The 18,041-nt window shown below is 34.2% G+C and overlaps 1 protein-coding gene across 2 annotated transcripts; it reads left to right on the top strand.

Annotated features, from left to right (window-relative positions):
- Nucleotides 1-6,824: 6,824 nt before the first annotated feature.
- On the top strand, nt 6,825-18,025 carry LOC128177236 (neuroglobin-like). Of its 2 annotated transcripts, XM_052843864.1 has the most exons (5): nt 6,825-7,123; nt 12,195-12,236; nt 12,930-13,098; nt 16,402-16,633; nt 16,854-18,025. In XM_052843864.1, exons 3-5 carry the CDS (start codon nt 12,947-12,949, stop codon nt 17,007-17,009), a joined length of 540 nt encoding a protein of 179 aa, XP_052699824.1. In that variant the 5' UTR covers nt 6,825-7,123; nt 12,195-12,236; nt 12,930-12,946; the 3' UTR covers nt 17,010-18,025. The 2 variants fall into 2 exon arrangements, with proteins under 2 accessions (XP_052699824.1, XP_052699825.1); XM_052843865.1 differs by lacking the exons at nt 6,825-7,123; nt 12,195-12,236 and adding an exon at nt 12,342-12,539.
- Nucleotides 18,026-18,041: the final 16 nt, after the last annotated feature.

The following is an 18,041-nucleotide window of genomic DNA, read 5'->3' as shown; positions in this document are numbered from 1 at the left end:
ATGTTTTGTTTACATTGGCTGTATAGTTTTAAAAATTCTATTCAAGATTGTTTCATTTAATTGTTAACTATGAATATTAATTAAAAATTAATCGGTTACATCTCATTTCGTTTTAAAGTGACTTGGACACGATTTGAGCACGATGTCTAGAATTGTTAATATAATATAGATGTTTTCAATTCTTTGACAAAATTTGAAAGGCAAATATCGAGTTACAAGCGAGTTACAGAGGTCAGAATTCTTTGTTTTGTAAACAAAGCCCGAGTCCTGTTAATGTTTACATATTTGTTGTATTGGTATAAGTTTTAATCTAATGTTGCTGTTTGCTGTGATGAAATTATTTATAAAGCCATTAAACCAGTTTCCACAAGTTATTCTGATAAAGAAATGGCAATTTATTTACTTTTCAGTAATTTAAAACAAATATAAGACTCGAGCTTTGTTTACATAACAACGGTTTCTTTTTTCTGTATCTTGCTTGTAACATGACTTCTAACATTAAAATTTTGGTAAATCATTCAAAATACAAACATGAACTTATTTATACATAGAATTCAAAAATGAAAATTTTCATCTGAAATCGTGTCCAGGTCCCTTTAAATAAATTCCATCCAGCAACCTAAATGTAAATAAAAACATAGCACAAGCCTTGGTTACATAACCACAAATTATTCAAGGTCTGTATTTCGCTTGCAGCTTGGCCACTGATATCAAATTTTGGTTGACCATTTAAGATAGATTAGTTACGAACATAAATGCAAAAATTAAATGTAGATCAAATCGTCACCACGCCCCTCTAAAGGTAAAACAATCACAGATTACAAAGCTCCTCAAAACGAGGCATCACCTTTATGAGGAATCACCTTTATGAGACCACCTTGAAAATTACATATGAAAATAATATTAATCGTATTATATGATACAATGTTTATCAATTCATAGATATAAAAAACAATATTGCATCCTATCATACTTACAATATATATCAGATAATACAATATAATACTGTAATAAATAATAATGCAATAAAATAATGTAACATATGATATGAGATTGTATCATGTTTTAAATTATTGTATTTGATTACATGATACAATATATAATTTATGATACAATAAAGTTTTATTTGAAACAATATCCTATTACACAATATTTCACAATATTGTAACATATGATAGCATATTGTATAATATAGTATGATATTGTTATGTATGATACCCTATCATATTTGATACATAATATGACATTGTATCATAGATTACAATATTATAAAACATTGTATCATATGATATAATATCATGTGATTTAGTAAAATATTATATATACAATTTCATGTTGTACAATATTCTATTATATGGTACAATATTATTTGTTACAACATTGTATATCATATGATACATTATTATATATAACAATATCCTATAATACAATTTCATGTAACATAATAATATATTACATAAATGAATATCATATTATACGATATCGTATTATATAATCTTATATATCATAAAATATTGTATCATATCCGTAATTATATATTGCAATATCATATTTTACAATTATTATTGTATCATTATAAACAATACTATGCATAACAACATCATGATACAATATCATATCATAAAATATAAAAAAAATGATACAATATCATTACATATCATACAACCTTTTACAAAATAACATCTGATATAATATTGTATCATATAAAACAATAGTGTATCATATTATACAATACTATAGAATAGGAATCATGCTATATCATTCACACATATATCAAGCAGGTTTGAGTGACATAGAAGATTAGTTTAACATTCTTGATAATGGAGATCAGGCTCCGCACCTGAAGCTAACTCTGCGCTTTATGCATATTATAGTTTAATCAACTATGCAAGATGGAAATAGTACTTTTATCTATCAAACATTTGACCTGCTAAAAAACGCAAACTAAACCTCCTTTCAGCATCCGAAACCTACGCCTCAGATTCAGCATTTAAGCATGTCAGGTGCGTCAATATCATAGGACGCACCATCCATGTAAGTTTGGTGAAATTAGGACCAGTAGTAACTAAGATATAATCATTAGTGGGCACCTGCTCCAAAAACTTTAACCATTTCTAAAATCCTTAACCACCTCCAGTATTCAAAACCTATGGCTCAGATTCAGCATTCAAGTCTTTCAAGTCCATAGGTAGGCCCGGGTGCATCATCCATGCAAGTTTGGTAAAGATAAGTAATAACTTGGATACAGGACGGGCAACAAAAACTTTAAACAGGTCTGGATGCCGACCCAGGGGTATAGTATAAGCTCCCCCGACTTCGTATCGGTGACCTAAGAAGGAGCCTTATTAAAGGAAGTTCAAATGTTATCCCCACCCCCCCCCCCCCCCCCCAAAAAAAAAACCCAATTATTTTATCAAGACATTTAGCAGCACGTTGTATTAATCATATGATAATCATAAATACTTTATGGTATAGTATATAGATAGTATATTAAGTAGTAGATAGTATATTAAATATCACACACTTTCTCCTTTTAAGAACTTACCCAAAATGATAACGTTAAAAAAATGCCCGAGTACTATCGAAAGGAGAAACCATGGCATCTTTAACTGATATTTAACCCATCATAATTCTCGCAAGAAACTTGTATTCGTTCCTGTTGGATTTTTTTTATTTCACCAATTTCAATTAAACTTAATTGACAGCAACATGTTTACTTTCGTAAATATCGTCAAAAAGTGCCGGAAACAAGAACTTGGGACAAAATATAAAGTTTCTCATGAAAGGTGTGAAAGAGGCAGTTTGAAAAATCAACAGTTAATCAATCGACGAAAATGTCGTTCTAAAGGAACAAGATTATACCCTTTTAGTTACAACATATCAATCATATCATCCATACCTCAGAAATAAACAATATTCTAAATAAATATGAAGAATGTAAGATGGAATGCTTTCAAGAAAACGTATAAGGCACACTGATCGGTTATAAACTAATTTATACTATGTGGCGTCTTACTATAGGATATCCCCTAGTATGATTGTTTCTTTGCTTTTATTATGTATCTCGAGAAATAACAAAGGACAGGGGGGATAAAAGAACTCGTCTAGTTTAATCAAAGCTTGTGCAATACTCAGTAGTGATTGGTCAGTCATTTTAAAGCTGGGACTACTACTGAGAGCCAAGTATTCTGGGATGCAATAAAAAATGACTAATGTATAGTTTAACTTTAACTGTTCCTTGTCCCTTAAGCTTGCATTTATTATTTACAAAACTGTGCCATTTTGAATTGAATATCTTATTCACAAATTCTTATCAAATCGTGATAAATCTAAACGCACAAATGATGCATTATTTTCTAGATATTGTATTATCTATATTTATTTTAAATCTATTGGTTGTGATTGCGATCAATTGCGAGTCATAATCAAAGTACTGAGAGTACTGAAAGACGGGGTCTTGAAAGTTTGAATTTGTAATTGTTCTGGATTTCCTCAAATATGCTTCCAAAATTTATGAGTTTGAATTAGTTGTTACAAATATGTTAATTCGGCTTTTTTGCAATTGTCTGATACTTGATGTCTACACTTTACTCAATCCCGGCATTCATAATTGTAGAAATTTGACACAACGGTATATTATGTAAAATAAGACCCCAAGGAAAATTTTTAAAAATTACTACTAACCGGGAAAATCCAACAACTATATCAAAGTAGATAATTTTAATCATTAGATTTATTCAATTTTCAATCGCAACTTCTCGGGCCTTTCCGGCAAGCTCGGAAAAACACCTTGAATGTATTAACATCACCGGATGTTAGAATTTTATACAAAATGGAGTCGCTTCCCATTAAAGTCACTATCGGTTAGACAGCCTTATAAGTCGCTTCTGTGTTATATTTTAGGGTATATAATTTACTTTAATAAAGTCTAGCTTACATCTCAACAGATGGTAAAATGTGTTGTATTTACATAAAGTTTTATAAAAAGGGGGGTTGTCATGGACGCCTCGGTAATACATTCGAGGTGTTTTTCTGAGCCTGCCGGAAAGGCCCGAGAAGTTGCGATTGATTCAATTTTGTGATCCAATGGAAAACCACAAGTCGGACAGTATCCGTAATAAAAGTTTCATGAAAACCCCGAAAACTCTAAAACTGCTGAATTAACAAACAAAGTGAACATTTGTATACCGATAACAAACACGGGCACCTGCCGTTAGAAATATTTTTTTTAGAATAAGATTCCAAGAACTTTGACAATAAAAAGATTTGTCACTGTCGCCATTTTGATTTTAAGACCGACGTATCTGACACGATTGTCTTCATTTGCGATTCATGCAAAATTAATAGGTAAAAATAAATCCGATCGCCACTAACTACTTTTTTGTGTAAATTCGTGCATCACCAATACGAATTACGATACAACCGTTCCTTTCATTAAAAATCATACTCCGAAAAACAGAGACATAAATAACAGAGATTGTCAACTCCGCCACTAGCATGCATGTAAATGTTACGGGACCAAACTAACTTTGAGAACTACAAGTGCAACAGCAATCTTGTATAAGTCATTAAATTTGAACCTGATAGTGAACATGAACATGAACCTGTAAATATTTTAAGCATGTTTTATTTGCGAAATATTTACAAAAACTATTTATTTAGTTTTTAAATTACTTTTTTAAAACTTACTGACTTTTCACAAAGTAATGGTAATGCATTTCTTTACCCATGTAATGGCAATGTAATGCATTACTTCGAGAAAATTAAGTAATGTTAATATATAAATAGTGCCTGTTTGGGAGGGTAACAGTTGAAATTGACACCCCTCGAAAACCATTGTCAACCGACGCGAAGCGGAGGTTGACAATGGTTTTCGAGGGGTGTCAATTTTAACTGTTATCATCCCAAACAGGCACTATTTATTTTGTTATACTGAATGTCTTTTTTAAAATTTTTAAGAAAATTTTACTGCTTTTATATAGGAATAACGTGAATTCTACAGCGAACCGTACGCGCATAATTTTCGCGCATGTAACATTTTTTAATGTTACCCGTTGCCAAGTGCGTTGCTAACGCTGAGGGTAATAGTAAATATTATTAACTGCGTCTTAACCAATCAGATTTCAGTATTTAACATGAAAGTATAACAATGGTAATTTAATGCCCTAATTCATGAAGTAATGGTAATGTCCGGAATTCCGTGTTCCGGATCCGGACGGTCTGTTCTTATCACAAAACACTGTTTTACTACTAATCGTTCTTCATTTAACCGGACGGTAAAATTTGATGATACCTTACTAAGTACAAAAGATTACCCCTAGGCCTGTCAATTAAGTTTCACACCTGTTTAACGTGCTTGACCCTCATGAGTAGCTTGTATAAACACACAGGATTCCCAAATCACTTTCAAAAATTGGAAAATTGCGAACAACAGTTTATCACACACATATCACACTTGGACAAAAAGAATTTAGCTAGATTCGGTTATCATTATTGTCCGGTTAATATTTCATGACAAAATAATGAAATAAAGTAGAGTTCTTTACATCTGAAAACGTTCATATCAACAGACAACTCTAGCATGTGTTGCTGTATGTTATGAAAGGCAAAAAAAACCTACTATCAACATTGGGAGCCATTGTATACAAATACATTATCATTCATGACAACAATAGACACATTTCAGATATCCGGACGCTTCACCTATCCGGACGATTGGACTTGGGAACGAAAGCGTCAGGATAACTGAGGCTCCACTGTAATGTATTATTTTACAATGTAATTCTCTGCAAGCTTGATTCAAACTAAGCCGGAAAACATGAACATTAACATTTAACTTGGTTCTTCAATCGATAAGATTGTATATATGATATGATGTATTAGTCTTCCAAAATGAATAATCTATTATAGATTTTGCTTACAATGCATTGTTTAAAATTTAAATTCAATTTAATCAACTAAAGATCCAACGAACGAGAAGGCAAATTCAGACTTGTTTTTATTTTCTGTGTACAAAATTCCTTTAGAGACGAACAGCAGTCATACCGCAAGTAGACTGGAAGCCAATAAAACACCGATATTTGATTTGTAAAACATCTGTGTATAACCCGTCCCGATTTTAACTTCGGCTTGCGCATGAAGTTTGGTAGTATTAAGGTAAAAGATTGTCAAAATAAAATTCACAACTTTTCAAAAATGGCACACTGCGTTTGGGAACTTTAATTTCGATTCCACCATCAACCTCTTCTATTGATTAATGAGCTCGTACACCAACTTAATCGTCAACGGTGTTGTGCATTCAGTTACGTAACTCATTCCACATTTGAACCCGAGCAAGAATATTTTGATCAATAAAACTTTTTGTTTATTTTCTAAATAGAATTTCGTTTATACACAGAGGACTTAAAAAGATTTAATGCGTGCACGTGTTTTTATAAAAAATATTTACTGAAATGCATGGAAACTTTCTGCACTATTTTCTTACGCGTAGACTCAATTCATGTGTTCTACGCGTGCCTTCCGGTTTGAGACTTCGGCTGACAGTAAACCAATAGAAGGGGTCATATGACCCCCGTCTAAAAATACACTTGTGCTATTATATGATAAACACAATGACGTAACCAGCAGATATATATATATATATATAGAGAGAGAGAGAGAGAGAGGAGAGAGAGAGAGAGAGAGAGAGAGAGAGAGAGAGAGAGAGAGAGAGAGAGAGAGAGAGACAGACAGACACACACACACACACACACACACACACACTCTGCTCTGTGTTTTTTTTTCGCCGAGATCTTCCACAGCATGAAGGCGGTACATCAAGTAGACCTTAATGAGCATCAATATCCGATCTACCGATTCCACAATGGCGGGATGTGTGGTTAAAAGGTCCTAATAAACAGGCGTGCTCTGATGACAATGGACCCAATAAACAGATCGACACCAGCCTCCTCCGTCACAATGGACAGACACCGACACTTGACAGCGTGATGCTCATGCCGACAGATTTTATCTTCTTGCGTAATTAAACCGACTAGAACCGTTCGATCTTTCTAAATACCGGAAAGACTAAGGCGCTCTGATTTTCAGTCACTTTGTGTGAGGACTTAATGATAATTTACTAAAGGTAAGCTCGAATTTATGCTCTTTTTTCCTTAAAATTTGTTCACTGTAAATCTGGTATATAGGTAGCCTGAAATATTTGTCTTTATTACAAAGGTTTCGATATAACTTGTACATTATATATCTCATTAAACATGTGTATAAATTTATTAGAACTGATCCAGAGGAATCCATGAATTTCGCAAACGCTTTTCAATATTTGATATTACCCAGAAATATATGTGGTAGAATATATATCGCGTATCCCTCTATTTGCATTTCAAATGTTTTATTTATGTTATGGAATTTTGATCTTTATGGTATAAGTACACCAGTGATTTTGTTTGTGGTGTTTTCCTTATTGAATGAATAAATGTTAATTATAAAAGAAAATGGTAGAAACACAATGGCAAAAATGACCCATAATTTTTGCTGATTAATTTGGTTTTTTTTTTTGATTAGCTTAAAATTAATGCTAAAATTTTGTATAAAACTAGTGAATTCTGTGATAAAGTATAGATAGAATATAGATATATCGATGGTCCACAAATTGACCAACAGATCTGCTTAAAGTTTTAAATTTTTATTTAAATATGATATGTTAAGCTACAAACCCATGTTTAGTCAAGAAAAATCGATACATGTCAACTTTTGAATTTGGTGACTTTTCTTTATTTTTATATAGAGCTCTTCTTCTAAAAGAGATCAGTTTAGCCTAAAAATGGCCATGACCATCCAGCCCTCTTTAAAATACGCAGGAACTCAACACGTGTCGAAGCAGATTTCCTTTTTTATTATAACGATAAATTGGTTTTATAGCACACAATTACATGAAGGGCGAGTGTTCCGGTACAACATGTTGTACCAGTCCGGACACAATACACCGCGTCCATTGGTCAACACTGTGTAGTGAAAGGTTTGATTCTTGTATGCAAACCAACTATAAAATCGTAGAATTTGATAGATATTTTGCACTTTAAAGGAAATATAAATAAAGGCGAAGTTTTTCATATAAGGGACTAAGATCCTTTGCATAAACTTTTGACATTTGGTATTGTGAATGATGGATATGGTATAAATGGAACGTGTTCACTGCCTTTTAGGATGGCAGATACTTTTTCCGATCGACGTTAATTAACATCCGTCGAGCTGTTCCGCATCACTTCTATAACATACTGCAAAACACGTACACCCCAAATTTTTAGCAGTTTTATGTAGATTTTATACATAATGTTTACTTTAAACCATATTTATAGCTTTACTTGAATTGCCTACGGAAATCCTCTATTGCCGCTCTCAGAGGTAGTGACATATACCTTACAAAATTCTGCTTTTAATTTTTTATGCTATCCCAATTCCTCATCATCATTTCAACAATAACCTTAATCACAAATCAATAAATCTGAATTGTATACCTTTCTGTGACCTTACATATGACAAACTAACGCATTATTGATATGTAATCAAGGTACACCGAATAGACCGGGGTCGCTAAAAGCAAAAAAACAAAAACAACCAAACAATCCGATTTAATGAAAAATAACAGGAAAATACATAGCAATGCGATGGTTGAAGAACATCCTGTAAGCTCAAATGAACAAAAAACTCACTCTTTATATAGTACTATGTCTGACTCCTACATGTTAGGTCTCCCCGTTAGGGTTTTAGGCTCCATAGTTGAGGCATCTGTTGGGGCATTAGGCTGTACAGTTAGGGCACCAGTTAAGCCAGTAGGTTTCATAATCAGGGCCTACTGCACCATCTTTAGGTGTCGTGTAACCTAATGCATTTAATTATCTACTAGAGCACTAATATGGCTCCAAGATTAATGCGCTTATTAGGCAACATAAATATACACAGTGTTTTGGTCAAATTTACATGCTCATTCCCATTTCATTCTGAATTATTATAATGAGATTCAAAATTCAGTCTGCCACAACCTTGGACCTAATACGGTACTACAGAGAACAGACTGAAGTGAATGTTCGATTTAAAAAAAATACTTTGATTAATTTAAACAATAATGTTGAACGATTTGAAACTTACAAATTAAAACACAAATTAAAATTCTATTTTATTTTTCAAAGCTATATGCAAAGTTATATTGAAAACCCTATTCTCAGTTTTGGGTGTAGGGGCCAGATACTACATAGAATGTCAAGCAACGCAACTCATTTCTAATTAATTGAAAATTTTATTAATTTCTATCTGTCCATAGGGCTTCTACATTTCAGTTAGATGATTTACTATAAGTAGACATTTTATTACAAAGGAACAATAAATACGGACCGTGCATTCGGAAACTGCTAAATAATTAAAGTATGAAATGGAAATTTAATGTGCCTATTAACACAGCCTATATGTACACATACACGATAAATTGGCGTATATTATAGACTGTTTCAATTGAAGATACCGCTGATTATGAGATAAACTCATCAAAAATTTATCGTGTAAAAGAACTCCTCTCTCTCTCTCTCTCTCTCTCTCTCAAAATATTTCGCATATGGCAGGTCTGTTGTATCCCATTGCAAAGTAAAGGCGACGGAATCACATGAGGTTTTACGAATTACGACAGAGAGTTTATCATTTGGAACCTTGACATCAATGGTCTCATTTTATCAAATGAAATTTTGGTCTAAAAAATCACGATGGCTGTGGACATATTTTCTTATTTTAAAAAAACGTGCGATTTCTTGGACTTTCTGTAGTTTTGTCGAACAGCAATGTGACGTAGGCCTGTCTTTTTCATTGCTGGCCACTCAGCTAAGGCTCTTTGAAATCGACAAGGCTTTTTAGCTAAAACTACGCAATCGATGCTTATTTCACTTGATACCGCGTCATTATTAACTTGTTTTGATGCTACGTTCAACCGAAAGTCCATGGTCTTGTTAAAATGGTTCTAATACGCGGACATATCTTAAGCTACTAGACAGAAAAGTAGTAGGTGTCTCATCACACAAAAGGAACACACATACAAAAATAAAAGCTGCGCAGTAGTTGTTGTATAAAGTTGATGACGGCAGAAGCTCCTTTTCTCCACTCATTTTTTGTTTCACTCTCTTTATACGATCACATGCCCGGTTTTTCTATACAATCGAGGTACTGTTTATTGGTGTAAAAAATATCAAATTAATAACCACAGAAATTCTCGTGTTTATCACACGTTAGCTTAAACTTTAAACATTCCTTTCAACTGTGTATAGTAACTGAGATACAATACAAACTCTGAACAAATCAAAGCATGGATACAGTCTGTATGTTTCTGGTACACCTGAATACCCCCTTTGATCACCTGTTGTTGGCGGGTTTATTGACGAATTGATTTTCTCCATTTTCACTATTCTCTGGCTTAGTCACAGGACAAAAATTCTGTATGATTTTAATTTCATGAGACTTTGGCTCAGTTGCGGAATTAATTAACGTCCATTTCTAGAAACTTATAAAAATATAAAATATAAAATGAATGAGAAACGGATTGAGATTTCACAGACCGTGTCAAATCCGTGATTGTGTAATGACGTCCCAGAGTAATTCAAAGAGGGGTTCAACAATGCAATGGCTATATCGCCTACTGAGTTTAATGTGTATTTTTGCTATTCTTAAAGTATATTATCCACAGTAAAGGCTATATCGCCCCCAGAGTTTATTATGTATTTTTGCTATTCTAAAATTATAATGGACAACATTAATATTTCGATATGTTTACATCAGCAACCTTTCAAAGTACATTGGATCGTATTGGTGAAAGATCGCCTCTGATTCATGGTCTACGTATATGTATCAAGTCACTTGTCCTTTTATTTACAAACATATCTTGATAAATGTACTTGATATGAAGCACAAGAACTGTGTTAGGTTATGTCGTGTATTCAAGCAAACGTTGTAAAATGGCACACAAAACACAAGCATCAAACCTTTTTTTCTCATAACAAAAAAAATACATACTCACTGTCTCATAATACAAAAGGTACACATCTATAATTGGACTTTCAAATCAGCCTGACTTTAAGTAAAAAGAAGGAAGAGCTAACACTCGTTATCTGTTATTTATTCAGTATTTTTCTCTCTATTACTTCATGTAATGACATACATGTAGTATAATCCGACTCAGTAAATGTCTTGTATTTTGTCGTCCGGTACCGAATAGTTCCTCTACACTGTTACTGATAACAGTAATATTAATATCCCGAGTTAAAGGCCGTATTACATATTCTTTCATGTTTTTGCCGTTAGTTATAAAATCAATCGGACACGATTTCGTTGTCTTCAAATGTATTGACTTCCGTAAAGTTGACGACTTTGATTTATTTCATTAATAATAGAATAAAGAGTATTAACAAAGTTTTGATCATGCAAATATACGTCTTAAATAATGAAGAAATGAAAACCATAATGAACATACTGATTATGATTATATCTAATACGTCAAAAGACTCTTTTATATGTTGTAAATTTTCTTCCTATTGAAGCAATGTTTTGCAGGCGCCGTTAGTGGACACTTTACCTTTAGTTCACTCCGGGTTTTTTTGTTCGTTTTTTTGCTAATGAACAAAATTTCGCCGTGTTGATTAAAACACGGTATTTTTGGCGCATCTGGAGTCTTGCAAACTCATCATCTGTTAATAAACAGAACCCCCTAGACCTGATTAATTAGCTTTATGTAACTAATTAGTTGTGCCATCATTACACAGTCATTGTCTGCGGGACAAACACAAGTCAACAACTGAGTATCGGGCTAGGTTCGACAAGAAGCTCCCCTATTGCTTCCGTCCCGATGTCTGCCCTGTTGACGTTTGGTGGCAATTAACTTCTAACATCAATGGCACCGCGCGCCTTTATTTGATTAACCAATTGTACCACAATACATTCTCTGTAATTAAACTTTCAAGTATATAGCTAACTAAGTAAACGTTGAACTTTTTTTGTTTCATGCCAGTGCGGTACTTGATGTTACATTACAATGATGTTGGTTCTGATCAATTAAAAATAACACTTCTTTGAATGATTCTAATTACTGGAAACTGTAAGGTCAAGTTGTCAATCAATGTTTTCCTATACATATCTCTCTCTAGTGCGATGCTTTTATCTTGTAGACAAAGTACACATTGGTGATGGCTGTAATAGGTAACTAAAGAGTAAGTATTTCTGAGTCCGAAAGTTTATTACAAGTTCTTATTAATCTAGCATGAGTTTCCCAGTCGGTTGGTTGGCTGATAACTTCTCAAAGGTGATTATCACACTTTTTACAACAAGTGGAGAAATACTGCTTATTTTTTATGACGATCGTTTGCAGACAAATAAGCTCTGTTTAGCAAGTGTTAGGGTAGTTCTGTGTGGATCTTAAAAATTGGAGAAGATTGAATAAATGATATCGCGAAGCTTGCATATATTGTTCATCAACTTGATTTGGGAACCATTATCCGTATACTTACATCCGGGTACAGTTACTGTGTTTTCCCCGCTTGCTCAGATTAACAACAAAGTCTGATTTTTAATTAAATCAGAACCTGTATGCAGCAGACTTTGTCAAGTCCTATAATCATAAAGAGTCTTACACTTTAAAAAAGTGCTTTTTGACAAAACATGTATGTTTAAAAGGAAAATCAATCTTCGATAGGATCTTTTGAAATTCAAGATCAAGAAAAAGAATAGATAGCATCACAGCTTGATAAAAAAAATAATATCCGATGGTATTTTTTCGTGCCTAAGTTTGTGTACATTTTCTAAATTACGATTTTATTTTTTTTAATTTTGAGAAATTACTAAAAGCAAGTGAAAGAATGACTGATGAAAATCCAGTAAGTCAAAAATTTGTGTCTTTTTTTAAGTCATCAATTTGTAAACGATGGGTTGTACCCTGTCTGGAATTGAAGATGCCAACCGAGAGAAGCGGGAGTTGGAGACTTACGTAACAGCGGAGGACATCCGGTTGGTGAAGGAAAGTTGGAAAATAGTGGGTCAGGACTTAGACGGGGCGGGGATGATGGTATTCCACAAGTAAGTCATCGATCAAATACACTTTGGGAATGAAGCAAATAGGTTGAATGTATGGGGAATTTATATTAATTTGTCTTTGTTGTATATTTGAGAAGCTTTTATATGCTCTGAACTGTGGATCAGTAAACGGTTTCATCCTATCTTTTTGTACACACGCATGTTGTTTCTATTTTCGTTCCATGGGTCGGGGGTGGGGTGGTGAATGAAATAGCAAATTTACATTTCTCTCCATCAAATTCACTAGAAACTTGCAAAGAAACACTTTACAAATAAAATAGAATCAAACGAATAGTTTTAGAACAATTTGTTTAAACTCTTTCGAGGAGATTTTAGTATGTATCACCCAGACGTTTGTGTTTATATGTATCTCTAAAATATATAACACAAACGTCTGGATGATAAAGATTGAGACTAACGAAGCTTCGGTGCGATATATATTCAATATGGCGAAGAGTACGGACCGCTATGACGATTTTAAAGTTCGGGTAGAGTTTATTTTTTCATCTCTATATTCTCGTTATTCTCACATAAACACGTTATCTTGGGGGGAGTCTCTGGCCTGCAAGAGGACCTCGCCCTTATGGGATGTAGTTGATCAGGAGTCCGTTTGTAGTACACTGACTTGATTATTCAAATAATATTAGGGACATTGCGTGTTGAAGCCTAACACATAGCACATGCTTATCTTTTAAACAACATTCGTGATGTTTGTAAACATAAAATGCCGAGTTTTTAAAAAAATCTCTTTCTATGAGCGCAAGATTCAAAATTGCAAGGAGTATAGAGCGGCATCTTGAATAACAAATTTCAAGTTAATTATGTCTAACATGCATCTTTGAAAGGATTAAAATCCATAAAAATCACAGGTCCTTGAGGACAGGATCGACCCCCCCCCAATCCACCCCCACCCCCCAGATTATAGACCCCCGGGACCTCATTATTATTTTTTTATTAAATTATCTTTTTATGATATATTTCTAATCTAATTTATACATTCATTGCCCAAAATTACATAAAACAAACATTTTTGAAAAAAAAATCAGACCCTCTGTACATATAATAAAAGAAGGTTGCTAACTTCGTCCATCTAGAACCAACGGAAGTAAAGGTTTATCGCAAGGAAGATAACTCGTAACAGAATTTATTTTTTTCTCTTTTATGTCTTCCATTGTAATACACTCAATATGAGTGCCTTCTTTTAGATTTTCCAGTTCCCAAGACGATAAAAAAGTTTTCTCGGCTTGATTAGAATTCATATTTCTTATGAATTGTACTTTTTTCGAGTTTGCCATGCAATTTCATAAATCTCTCGGAGTTGTCTTCCTTGCGATAAAACCTCACATCCGTTGGTTCTAGATGAATCGGTTCAAATCTTGCAACTTGTCGGTGAAAATTGTCCTATTTACCTAATAAATGTATTTACACGGGCATGGCATGCAGATATTCAGTGAAGGGAATTATCGGGCTACGACATGAGGTCACCGCTTTTACTGGTAGATGTAGTTTGATAGTACATTTTAACAAATATTCATCGGCAGTGCCTCTCGGCTGGCAGACGAAGTTAGCAACCTTCTTATTCTAAGGTTTAAAAGTTGCATTCTCCGAAACAGTGCAGACAATGGGACAAGCAATATCATGATATTTCACAAAAAAGATTAACCGATGCATGTTTAAGATGTCAGCATTTACATTCACAATTGATGAAAATGTTTTATGGCATGTGATAACAACAGCGAGCAAGAGTTTTCAAGTAAAAGGGACGTTCACCATGAAGTGCACGTGTGTAATCCTGATTTAAAAATAGATCAGCATTCCACTATATTTGAACGGTGAAAAAGGGGGAGGGGGTCATCGCAACAAGTTGTAACATATTGTCTATTAGGGTACAATGTAATAATAATTGGTGTTGGATTATCATTATTACAAGAGAGTCATCAGTTTGGATTAAAACAAATATATATTTGTACAGCTGGAATGTTTACTGGAGGAACTAAATCGCCAAAGCGGGTTGTGACCCGATTTTCGCTCAGTTGGACGATTTCATTAATCTTGAAAAGGGATCATAACTCGCGTGTCTTACTAAATGTACATTTCTACATCTGACAATTACTAATCAATTGTGTTTCTTAATTCGTTAGATTTCTTCCAAAACACCCGATTCAAAGTATAATATACATGTATGTTGCTGTTACAAAACAAATGTCAGAAAATTCATCTGACCCCCTCCCCATGGATCTCTGCCAATGGATGAGTTCATTTGTTGCGTGAACGGTAATAACAGGATTTCGCGCCATAATGTCACATTCATAGTTTTTGCGCACCGATTAGTTGACGAGTCCGTTGGGATCATGCAAATACCCCAGAGCACACCATGTGTTTACATCACAGGCACGTAGCATCGGGGGTTTGGGTGAGGGGGGGGGTGCTTCCCCCTCCCCACTTTTTGGCAGCTGGCACTCTTCTTAACTTTTTTGATAATTGGAAATATCATGGATTCACGCTGGATTCACGCCCCCCCCCCCCTCCACTTTTGTAGGAGCATGCAATAAATGAAACTGCAAATAAGGAATTCTAATTGAGTTGAAGTTACATTTTTTTTTATGAATTTGAGAATTCGCCCTTTTTTAATTGCTTGTAAAGATGATTTTGATGAAGTTGCTCACACACATTAAAAAAAAAATATGTGTTTGTATACCTTTTCATATTTTATATGGTTGGAAACTTTTAAAAATGCCTTTCAGTTGATTTAGCATCTTAATATAACAAATACAATTTTAAAAAACTATTATTTACTCTCCAGCTTTCAAGCTTACATGCACATATATGATATGTGTACATTCCTAAAAAAAATTTAATTAATAGAATAAATGATTTACAAGTGATATATATGTACATGTTCTAGATCGAAGAAAAGACCGACATTTCGTCTTAAATTTGCACGTTCCGTTTATAAATTTATGATAAGATAGCCCACTTAATTGATACATGCATGCTTCCATTGAATAATTTTGTTTAGTCTGGCAAGCTTTTTGGAAAGCTATTACTTGTATTATATGTACAAAGGGTCTGATTTTTTTCCAAAAATGTTTGTTTTATGTAATTTTGGGCAATGGATGAATAAATTAGATTAGAAATATGTCATAAAAGGATAATTTAATAAAAAAGAAAAATTAAGTCCCGGGGGTCTATATATTGGGGCAGGGGTTGGGGTCGATCCTGTCCTCAAGCACCTGTGATAAAAATAGACCCCCATGACTTTAGTTAATAATCCAGTAAGAGATATGAGTTCTGTTGTATTTTAAGATTGTTCGAGAAGAACAAGGACCTGAAGAGGCTGTTCCAGAATATGACCCACACAGAGGCTGACGGAGAGCTGGTATTGGACGAGGAGAGGCTGCGCGCGCATTCCCGGATCGTGATGGACGGTCTGGGGGCCGCGGTGGAGAGTCTGGAGGACTCGGTGATACTGACCAACATACTGATCGTGATGGGGGAGCGCCACGCCGGCTATAACGTCCGTCCGGAAATGGTCAGCGTAAGTAACAAAGTAGAATCCGAGGAGGCAGAAAATAAAAAAAAAACATCATTTTGACTGAACCATATTAAATACATGTATATTAGTAACAAAGGTGTAATTGTAAGAACCAGCGCGTTTTTTTTTAACAATTTTGACTAGTAAATATTTAAACGTTTTGAAAGTATTCAAAATATTTGTTAATAATAAATACTACTATCAGATCATCTTTATTTTCAAGCTCCTATGGCCGGCGATCCGTGACACGTTTAAAGAAAAATTAGAGGACGACTTTACACCCGACATTGCACGTGCATGGACTCACGTGTTCGACTACTTAAAAGCACGGTTTCAGGAGGGAATTAGACGAGGACGCAATCAGAAAAACGAAATGTGAACACTGTTGAGTGCTGTGTATAATTTTCATTCTTCATTAATATTATTTTGTCTTGTTTTTTTTTTAACATGCAAAGTGCCTCGGTCTGGAAGGTGCTTGGACAACTATGAAATTCTCAGGGACAAATTGCAGCGGTGTAGCCGTGCGTTTTTACAAATTTTTTTTTAGATATAATATACACAAGTTGTTGTTGCTCATATCAATCGCTTTAGTTTTCTTCTTACGACTAAGTTAGCCTCGAACCGAGAAAAATGACATTTGCAAAAGCACATCTGCTTTGACAGAGTCAATATTTTTTGCGAGGAATGGAGAGATACGATGTGATACCGGTAAGTGGCCACGGATAATGGGGACATGGATGCCTCAATGACATTTTTCCTCGTTAAGTCAGAAGCACTTGGATTTTAATGGAGTGTTTAATGTTTTAATGTAGTGCAAATTAACGCGCATGTTATTGACACCAGTCTATATCAGTATTGTCTAAGGAGAATATGCGAGGAAGTGTATATTAGCAGGAGGCTTTGTTCACGCACCCGTGGATCCATTGACTGAACGTTGTTGTACATATTAATGTAGCTGCTGACCTATAGTTGTACGGGATACATTTAATTTTGTCAACCTGATTTTTCTCTAAGCCTACAGAGAGGTCTGTAACGATCAATTACACCCCCACCCAACCCTTTGAACGACGAGTACTCTGTAAACCAAACAAGCAACGATAATCTGCTCTGTCTGCCCCGTGAATCTTTATTGTTGTTAATTGTGAACAGGAAGCAATGACGGTTTAATTCTAATACATTTGCATTATAACTCGGCTCTTATATCAGTCCAGGTATTAAGAACGATAACTTGCAAATGTGGTAGATTATGTTGCTTTTCCTATATGACTGTATATAGCTATAAATTGTACTTATACTGATTGTGCGTTTGTTCTGAAGAAATAGCAGACTGAATTCCGACAATGGGAGGCATTGGTTCATCTTGTTGGTTTTAATTAATAAACTCATATACCTGTACCTGTATGCGTCATCA

This window comes from Crassostrea angulata, chromosome 3 (assembly GCF_025612915.1).
Source record: "Crassostrea angulata isolate pt1a10 chromosome 3, ASM2561291v2, whole genome shotgun sequence".
NCBI lineage: Eukaryota > Metazoa > Mollusca > Bivalvia > Ostreida > Ostreidae > Magallana > Magallana angulata.
This window is presented reverse-complemented; position numbering and strand designations above follow the sequence as displayed.